Source organism: Pinus tabuliformis, chromosome 6, assembly GCF_031772625.1.
Source record: "Pinus tabuliformis cultivar Carrire ecotype Pingquan chromosome 6, CPIR1, whole genome shotgun sequence".
Classification (NCBI taxonomy): domain Eukaryota; kingdom Viridiplantae; phylum Streptophyta; class Pinopsida; order Pinales; family Pinaceae; genus Pinus; species Pinus tabuliformis.
In genome coordinates, this window is record NC_142292.1 from 1,576,161,683 (window position 1) to 1,576,172,523 (window position 10,841).

Sequence of the window (10,841 nt, forward strand, 5' to 3'; positions counted from 1 at the left end):
TGATTCGATTCCTGTAAAAGTATTTTAATGTTTTAGGTTCATTCTCGTCCGATTTATTCTTCCGTCAGCTGTTCAATTTCCAGCCATAGCTTACTCAATACCTCTGTAAAAACTCCATCACAAACCAATCAGCTAGGCATCAATATTAAATGAAAATCCCATCGGGTTATGTACAATGTATGCGAATTAAAAAACCAACATAGCTGAACTGAAATCAGAACTGACTACATTTCTTATGAAATAAAGTAACAAGAAGCTTAATCGATGACGTTTCCTGTGAGATCTGTCGACGGTCTTCCATGCCAACTTTGGTTGTATCTTTCCTCCCCTTGCTCTCTGGATTCGAAGAGTAGCAAGCTCAGCGTCTGTGACATTGATTTCTAAAAATAATTGACTTCAGGGATCCAATCTTTGTGTTGTATATTGTTATCATGAAATTCCTCCATTCCTTGATAACCAGCGACTGCAAAACCATTAATTGGCTGCATATTGCTTTGGTTAGAAGATATATCTTCAAACTCGGTTGTCTCTGTTGCTACTGTAGCCACTCCGCTGTAGAACTCTTCTAATCCAGAGTCTATTGAATAGTGGGATGGAGAAAAGAGCAGATTCCAGTGCGGAGACGACAGCTCGTTTAAATATAATAAACTGTTGCTTAAAGTAGCTGCATCTCCTGCAAATTGATCGTAATTTGGGGACTGCTGGTTCGACCAGCTAGAACAGATAGAGCTTGCCATTTCAGTTTGAACAAGAATAACGTCGTCTGTGATGGAATCATTCACAATTACGTCGCAGAAGTTGATAGTTTCTTTAACATTACATAATTTGAAGGCTTCATCTGATGTACGATTATTGCAACCATTTGGTCTTGACATTTCTGCTTGTTTAACCGACGTCGTTATTTTGAGGGGAGGGGTTCTGAACACATGATTTTGTAGGAGAGTTTGAGATTTTGATCCCGTCTTGAGATTTTGAGTGCTTAAATTGGGTTGAGATTCGTTCATTGTCCGCAGCTTCTTGCGTAGATGGGTGTTCCAGTAGTTCTTGATTTCATTGTCTGTTCGACCAGGGAGTCGGCCTGCTATCAGCGACCACCTGCACGCATACATATATACAGACACTTGTGTTGTACGTATTGCATGAATCTCTCACTCTGCTACTAATAATTCGAAACTTTGGAGACCCCCACTGAAGGAATCAATAACTAGTGGTGAGTAAATAAATGATGTTCAATCATTGTGGACATACCGATTGCCGAGAAGACGGTGCATCCGAATAATGAGTTCCTCTTCATCGTGGGAAATGTTTCCACGTATAATGCCGGGACGAAGATAGTTCAGCCACCGTATTCTACAACTCTTTGCACACCTCATAAGACCTGTAAAACCAATTTTTTTTCAATATTTATGAAGGTTTACATGCCTTAACCCTAAGGAGAACTTAAAGAGTAAGACATTCACTTAGATTCGCTAGAGAAATAATAAGAGATGTAGTCAAATTGACCTGCTTTTTGGGGAATCTTTCTCCATCCACCATCGCCATGAATTCGAATGTAATCAGACAGAATCGCATCCTCCTTTTTGGTCCAGGCCCCGCGGTTCAGCTCTTCTTTTGAGCAGCAAGGAGATCTACCCATCCTGGATATTCGTTTAGTGTAACTCCACGACTGACGATCTCCCCTGTTTGGAAAAAACAGATATGGCACTGGTCCCCTGGCTTGAGTATATATAGAAACAATTAGATTCTCCTGCTCAATTGTTTGGAAAATAATTATCATGTGACAATTCTAGGTTATTATTTCGAAGGGCACATCTGTCACAGATTTTATTGCAAAAGACAAAATATCACCTCTCGTAGACAAAAAAAAAAAACATAGATAGACTTGACACTAGTGGAAGAGTGGCCAAAATCATTACAGTAATTCATAAATAGACTTGACACTAGTGGAAGAATGGCTAAAGAGTTATTACAGTCACCACGTCCACACTACGTTGCAACATTGAATATGAGACCGTGGAAGATGGTGTGTTATTCCGTCGAGGACGCCAGCTACCATTCCACAACAAACATTCAACGCAGTGGATGATCGATAGCCTGAGGAGTTTTCAGAATAGCTGAAATGCGGGCCTGCCTACTCATTTATTTTGAGACCACGATAAAAATACCTTAAAAAAGCAAGGCAAACATGTTTTTATATTTGTGAGTGATATAGGAACAGCCTGAGGAGTTTCCAGAATAGCCGAAATGCGGGCCTGCCTACTCATTTATTTTGAGACCATGATAAAAATACCTTTAAAAAACAAGGAAAACATGTTTTTATATTTGTGAGTGATATAGTTCCTCTCAATGAGATGCCCATTGATGCGCTAAAACCTACCTCATTCATTTTCATTTGTTGATGCCATATTTGTTTAAAATTATATTAAAAAATTAATGCAATCTAACCTCAAGATATCATTAAGGGTTGAAAATCATTATAACAATTATTTAATATAACTTAAATATTTTAGTTAGGTGAATGGAATCTGACAATGTAATTTAAATATTTTACTATACTGAATGCAATCCGAGAATGATTATTGTAAAGCCAAGAATTTTTTAATGATTAATGAAAAAGTAAGATATTTTTTTAACTTAAAATTGAATATAAGTTGACACATTTCACTTGCACGAATGGAAGGAAGACTCGTGATAACCATCATTTTTTTTTTTTATCTTTTTAGAATAAATTCAATTATATATATATATATATATATATATATATATATATATATATATAATTTTTAAATTTAAATATAAATATTATTTTTATATATAAATATATAAATTATATATATATATATAGATATAACAAAATATATATTTTATAATCATATATATATATATATTTTTTCAATCTATCTAATAATATTGTTTGGGTTTGAATTACATATTTTTTATGTTATGTAATAGTTTTGTTGTGTCTTAAATATGTATTTAACATGTGATGAAATTTATTATGCAAAGAAGAATTTTATTATTTATGGGAAAGATAAAATAATATCATATTTTCCTAATAAAGTGATTATGAGAAAAGAGTGGAAGTGGTTGTTATATTTGAATTTATGAATTAGGATGGTAGTGGAATGTTTGTTGTTGATTATATATTATTTAAAATACTAATTGTATTTTTTTATTTTTTAAAGTTTAAAGTATCTTATTGGTCTACACATTATATCTTTGATAGCACTTTTACAAAATTATAATAGTCTCACTCTCACCAAATTTGTTGGCTAGTATGTGATATAATAAAATTTCTAGATAAAACAAAAGTAATTCCAATACATAAAACATCGTGTAGCTAGAGGTCCAAAAAAACAACCATAAACAAGCTAAAGTACGTAAACATCTAAGAAATATGAAAATGTCATAGTAATCACGTCTCAGAGACTAGTACAAGGGTTACTGTAAGCTTGAGTTCACATTGGATGTGCTTCTTCATATGATTCAAGTGAGCATCCAATCCTATCATGACTATCCTACATTTTTCATTGGTTCCACTGTATGTCATTGATGAATGAACTATCCTCATACTTTTCTTTTAAGATTCACCACAATAAAGTTTTTAGATGCCGGCGAAGAGTAAAAGAATCCATGTACTGGTTTGTCCCGCCTTTGGTATGCCTAGGATGAAGGAGCTAGTGAGAAACTTCATCCATAAGTTCAATATTAGAGAAGGTCTACCTATCTTCAAGGACATGTATTTTTTACCTCTAAATATTTGCTTGTGTGCCAAGCAAGGTCACTATATGGTATGTAATGACCACCTCCTAAGCCAACATCTGAATACGAGACCAACTATGATGGTCGTGTTCCCTAGACCCATGTTGACTATGACTATGCTAATGCAACATATTGACCCAAGCTAATAGTAATATCACACAATCTCTGAGACTACAACAAAACCAATTACCTAGATTCCAAACCAAGACCAGACCCTTCTGTGTGTACTAGTTATGCCGAAAATTGGAAAGAGCTAAACTCACACCACCTTCCCCAAGCCAAGAGTCCACAATATCCTAATCTACACCAGTAATTAAATCACAAAGAAGAACATAAACTTTGAAACTAGAACTGATATGATTACCTATTTTTTTTTTAGGTAGCAAAAAAATCATTTGATTTTGAAAAGTGTTGATTCATAATACACATTTTTTTATTTGGAGCATATTTTAGACACTTTAAATTTTCTTATGAACATTTTTATAAAGAAGTTAATGATTTTCATGTTGATTTTGAAAAGTGTTGATGAGGCATCAACCCCTTAAATATTCTTATCAACATTTTTTAAAAATGTTAATGATTTTCATGTTGATTTTGAAAAGTGTTGATGAGGCATCAACCTCTTTTTTAAAGTGCTTATTGTTTACACGTTAACTTTTCTCATGTATTAGGTGTGAATAATTTTTTTTTTAAATTTTGGTAATTTTCATCTAGATTTTGAAAACATCAACATTGTTTTTTAAGGCATATTTTTTGACACTTTAAAATTAGTTATCAAATTGACAAATAATGAGATTGGTTTAAAAGAAAGAGAAATAAAAACTTAAAATATTGAGAAATAAATACTAAAACGAACCAACGAAAAATAAAAAATTAATAACAAAGAAAAATATAATCAAATTAAAAAAACACACACACACATATATATAATTGTAAAAAGAAAGCAAAATTAACTTAAAAAATTGAAAAATCAAACAGATAAAAAAAATAAAAAATAGAAGATTATTTCTAAAATAAACAAAAAGAAAAGATCCTAGATAATTAAAAAAAAAATCATTAAAAAATCATAAAAACTTAAAATAAAACATTAAAATGAAAAAACATTAAAAATTAAATATTGAGATCTATTTAAAAAAAAACTTAATTAAAAAAATTCATAAATAATTTATATAACATAACCCTTTAAAAAAAATTAAAAAATTGCCCCCTAAGGCCCCACCCCCGCGGTCCAACGGGCCGCTGGGGTGGGGCTATGGCGGAGCATTTTTTAATTTTTTAATTTTTATGTTTTTTTTTTTTTTTTGGGTTAAGTTTTTAGTATTTTCATTTTTATTAATGATGTTTTATTTAGTTTCTTTTTTATTTATAATTATCTTGTATCATTTTTTTTTGTTATTTTTTTAGTTTATTTTAGTAATAATTTCTTGTATTTTTTATTTTTATTTTTTATTCATTTGTTTTTTTTATATATAATTTTTAAAAAATTTATCATATTTAAGTTAAACTTGTTTTTTCTTACATTTTTATGTTTCGAATTTCTTTTGTCGATTTTGTAATTTTTTCAATTTTTTTTTTGTGATGTTTTAATTTGGTTATATTTTAATATATATATGTTTCTTTGTTACTATTTTTAATTTTTTTTTTTTTTTTTTAGTTTTTAGTTTTCTCAGTATCTTAATTTTTTTTAAGTCATTTTCTTTAATGTTTTAATATATCTTTTTATTTACTTGTTATTTTTTTTAAACTTGTCATGTTTTTTTCAATGTTTTATTTTATTTTTTATTTTTCATTTTTATTTATTTATTATTTTTTTTTATTTTATGTTTTCCTACATGGTTTGTGTTGATCCTCGACTAGCAACCCGATTCCATTTTGTGTCGATTTGATAGTTGATTTTAAAGTTTCCTTTATAATGTATCGAGTCTGAACCCACAATGTGTCAATTTAATGGTTGTTCTTTAAGTTTTCATTAGAATGGGTTAGTTCACCTACAATGCTTGTCAATTTGATGGTTTATTTTTAATTTTTTGTTACAATGTGTCAAGTTGTCCTAGGGTAAGATTCTGAATTTGTTATACATTTAGCATTAAAAAAATAAAAAATAAAAAAAATCATATAATGACACTTTCATTCAGGTATTTACTTTTAAACAGAAAGTTAGTCATAGAAAATGTTCATAATCCCATGGTTGAAATATGTTAAAAAAGGTTTTTTGTAGTCATGATCTTTGGTTTTAATTTCATGGTTGAAAATTTGTAAAAATTTAAGGGTTTTCTGAGTCATGACATTTTATCCTTAATGTCACTGCGAAAAAATGTTGAAAATGTATCTTGAAAAAAACATGGTTTTTATTGGTTTTACTACCATGTTTAAAAAATGTTGAAAAAAAATTATTCGAGCATCAACTTTTTTCATTTTCGGGTTGTTTTTCATGTTTTTTCGGGGTTTTTTTGCTAGAGCTCTCGCTTTGAGTTTACAGTTCTCGTTTCAAAGTTTATGTTGTTAAAGGAAAAAAGGGGGCAAGTGCACAAAAGCCTCAAACTCAAATTCTTAGTGAGAAGATTGTGTTTCTAAATACCTTTTGGACTAGGAGATGAAGAAAATTCCCAAAATAATAGCGACCCCAAGTTTAGACCAACCAAAGTATCCACATTCCCTACCATAAATTGAATAAATAACCTAGAATAGACAAATAACCTCCCTAAAATGAAAATAAATACACATGGAGCTAAGATCAAAAAATTACGTTACTATGTCTTCGAGGAACTTATGAAGCGAATCATGTCTAAGAACCAGATTTGAAGTGTTATGCCCCCTAATTCTGCCAGCCATATTTATAATCTACCATACTACCTTATGTTACTCTTGAGATAGGAAACCTAATATCCCCTTCTTCTCCAATGCAACCACCATTCTTTTGTGCCCAAGAAGTAGAATGATACCGCCATTACAGAATGTCAACATAATTAGAAATTGGCATTCCAATTCAATATGAAACTTTACAAATTTTCCACCTAAACCTTCTTCTTCCCAAAAACACACTTCAATAAACTCGAGATTGCAACGGTGCTTGTTAGTCCCACCCACATCCATGGGATACGACTCACATGGCACAATAATCTTCTTTACAATAGAGATGCTGAGAATGAAGGTGCTAGAACCTGAGGATCCATCTATTCAAGTAATGAACCCATCGCATGTATCATACATGGGGTTAGGCCATGCCACCCCCTGTTTAATTCTCTCGAGAATTGGTGAGTTGACGAGTGCCTCCCCTTGAACTCTACTTCCACTTGCTCTTCAACCTCGAAGAGCGCAATATTATCCTCATCCAATATGGTTTGCATTTAGTCCAATAATCTTTCTCTATTAGTCACTAAATAGGATAAATTGAAATTAAGCTCCTTGTCCTCACATTCTAGACTGGCTAATAAATATGTAATTTTGTTCCTGGTCCTATGTGAGTAAGACATAATGACATATTCAATAGGTGTAATCAACCTATGGATGCGAGAGATCAAGACTTTTAGCATCTAAGTCTTTGCTAGTTTGGAAATATGGGTTCCATATATGAGTATTTGTGCTGTTGAGATAGCCAATTGGGAATCCCCATCCACATTAAGTTTAGAATACCCTTCCTCAATTTATAACTTTAATCCCCTTTCTAATGCGACAAATTCAGCTACAATGTTGTTATTTGTGTTTTAGTTAGTAATGAACACTCTTAGAGTGTTCCTACTCTAGTCTCTCAAAATAGCTCCATACGTTGTAGGGCCCAGATTCCCTTTGGAAGCCCCATCAAATTTTAATTTAATGAATCTAGGGGGAGGAGGAGTACAATAGGAGGGAAAGGATCTATCATGGAGAGGGGGCTTGGGCATTACTAGGGAAGTCATGGCTTGATAGATTTCCAGATAACTCAGAGTCAAAGCCTCATGTTGATTTACTTTCCAATCATCTATAAACCAAGATTATGAAAGAACTGTCTCTTTAATATTATGCTTAACATTCTAGCAAAAAAACCTGTAGAATCTTGTTTTTTTTTCTTGAAATACCATCCTATTATGCTATTTCAATGTTGGCCATAAGAAAAATCCCCCAACCAGGAACCAATCTATTTTAACTATGGGATTATTGAATAGATTAAATCTCGAGTGCTCCAATGTTTCTACCATGTTGTTAGGTGTGTGATCAAAGTGGTTGAAGAGAGAGAGTACCCAAGTCTAAATTGATTGTACAAAAGGGTAGGTATTTAAAAGGTGTTCCATTATTTATTCGTGTTCCCTACATGGACAATACAAAGAGGAACCATGGATTGTTTTTTCTTATATTATACCATGCAAGAATTTTTCTCCTTCCCACTAACTATCGGTAGTATGCAACTTTTGGCCACAAATTATGAGTCTATATTTTACTCCATAATGGTTCTTTGGGTAAGTATTGATGGACAACTATCAAGGAATATTCTTCTTCAAGTGTAACATACCTTTCATTTGATGGCTCCAGTGTAATTTCTCTTGGTATTTCTCTACAGATATTTTGTACTCCTAAATGTCTTGAGCTAGGGATGGCTATGAATTTATATCCCAGGGATTTGTCCAGACTTCCTTTGATTTACACTCCCGCCATGTATTGAGGAATTGATTATCTTCATGGCAAGTAATTCCCATTTCTAAGCATGTTTGTCTCCTTGGCAAGAAAAACATCTAAATTTGGAAGTGATGGCTCGAAATATAAGCTTAGGGGCTACTAAAGCTGATAATTTAAACATCGGGAAAGATTTAAGAATAGATCTAAGAAGAACCACTCTTACTATCATATTCAAGGGGAAAAAATAATATCTATCCAATTTATTGTTGAACCTATGTAGAATGTATTTCTTTCATGAGGCTCTCAATTATTTCACCACCGAAGTAATTCTAGGTTATCTAGCTAGGAGACTGCCTATCTAAAATTCCAAAAGTATTACCAATTGGTGTTGCATAAAATCAAAAGAAATATATTTTATTTCCTTCATTTCACAAAGAGAAGGCTCATAAAAAAACATAAAGTCATCAACAAATTGTATATGGATAAATGATGGGACATTTCCATAAAGATGGACACCTTTGAGGATCCCTTGACTCTTTGTCAAATTAATGTATTGTCCAAGACCTTTCACTTCCATAATGAAAAGGAAGGGGTAAAGGGAGTTGCCTTATCTTAAACTATGAGAGGGATTATATGTCATGGTAGCAGAACCATCGAGCAAGATATAGAAAAATGGGATGGAAATAAGTGACCTGATCCACGAAATCTACTGAGTAGAGAATCCAAAATAATATTGCACCTGATAGAGATAATCATAGTTTAGCCTATCATATTCTTTATAGAGGTAATAAGCATGCCAACCTTATTAACCTTCCTAATAGAATGAATGACATCATGAGAAAATAATATCCTATCTAAGATTTGATGAGCTTATACAAGTCATCTTTTCTCAGGAGAGATAATACTACTGAGCTTGCAATAACGGAGGAAATAATTTTGTATATCAAATTACATAAACAATTAGATGGAAAAAAATTGGTGTCATTATATTTACTTGGCTTGGGGATTAGAGAGAGGAACTTAGCATTTAGCCTCATCCATACATGTTTAGACCATTAGGACTCCTCCATTAAGGCATGGACTTCTGAGAAAACAAAAGAAAATACAATTTTAAAAATTTCTATAGTGAATATATCCAAACCAAGGACTTCATTACTGGGCATTACCATAGCCATTTATTCAACATCAGCAAATGAGATTTCTTACTTGAAGGAATCATTTTGATCCAAGTGAATTATATGTGGAATATGGGTTGCAATGCATTTTATTCGAAACATCTATTGTGTATATGTTCCATGAGCGTATCATTATAATATGAAACCAATTCTTACTCTAATTATTCATGGTACAGGAGTTTTCCGCCCCCCCCTGCCCACCCCATTGATGAGAGGGAGAAAATCTTATTATGATAGCAATGTTTGATCATTTCTTTGTGGAAAAATTTTGTGTGTCTTTCACCCTACTTTATCCATTAGATACATAATTTTTGTCATCGCATAGTTTCCTCTTAATCGTTCCTCTAGTCCAACATGCGTATCATTTAACCTTATTCTAAGATCAAGTGCTCAAAATGCCCTTCCTATAAAATTCATTGTTGAATCCCTTGCATGAATACCTCTAATGATTTTTTTCCTATAAAGATGTGTGAAAAATATGTGCTCTAGTATTTTCTATTTACTTCGAGTTCCATTCACTTCAATTGAAAAGTATTCATATGATCATTTCCTTCAACATTTCTCTCTTCCCACGATTTCTTAGCTTTTTCCTAGAAATACAGGTCAAGAAGCCAAAATATTTCAAACTTGAAAGGGAAATTTCTTTGAAGAACTTTACAATCTAGCTCAAGTTGGATAGGTCAGTGATATGACTCCATGCAATGAAGTATACTTGCTTCTACGAATACATCTTGCCCCAATAAAGATTCAAAAAATAGAAGCTAATTGACTCAAACTATTACGTGGTACCTCCCTTCTCTATAGTTATTCAAGGTGGCATCCAAATCAGTTATCCTTAGGTCCTAGATAAGATCCCTAATTTTTTGGTCCTCCGGGTCGAATATTTTAATGCTACCCATGATTTCGTCCAAACTTTTGATGAGATTGAAATCTCCTCATCCAATCCAAAAATCATCCTGATGAAGATATTTTATTGCATGAATATTTGATAGAAAGGTCACTTTTTCAGCTAGAATGTAAGGCCCATAGACCATTTTTATACATACTAGCTCCTTAGAACCCATATAGTGGAATCTTCTAGATAGGATGTGATGACACATAATCCAAGCTTTAAAGGATACCTTGTTAGGTTCATATAATACTAGTGATTCCCCCATTACTATTGTCATTGTAGCCCTTATTGTTATTATTGTGCCTCGATTGTCCCCATATTGTTATTAGTGTGCCCCATAGAAACCCAATATTGTTATTGTTGTGCCCTTATGTTATTACTGTTATGTCGGCTTGATTATATTGTGACACCTTAGACTCCTA

At 32.3% G+C, this 10,841-nt stretch overlaps 1 protein-coding gene across 1 annotated transcript; it reads right to left on the bottom strand.

Annotated features, from left to right (window-relative positions):
- Positions 1-222: 222 nt before the first annotated feature.
- Positions 223-1,740, bottom strand: LOC149264816 (transcription factor MYB3-like). Its single transcript, XM_089390452.1, has 3 exons — positions 1,504-1,740; positions 1,249-1,378; positions 223-1,095 (listed from the first exon to the last, which is right to left on the bottom strand). Exons 1-3 carry the CDS (start codon positions 1,634-1,636, stop codon positions 381-383), a joined length of 978 nt encoding a protein of 325 aa, XP_089246578.1. The 5' UTR covers positions 1,637-1,740; the 3' UTR covers positions 223-380.
- Between the last annotated feature and the right edge of the window lie 9,101 nt (positions 1,741-10,841).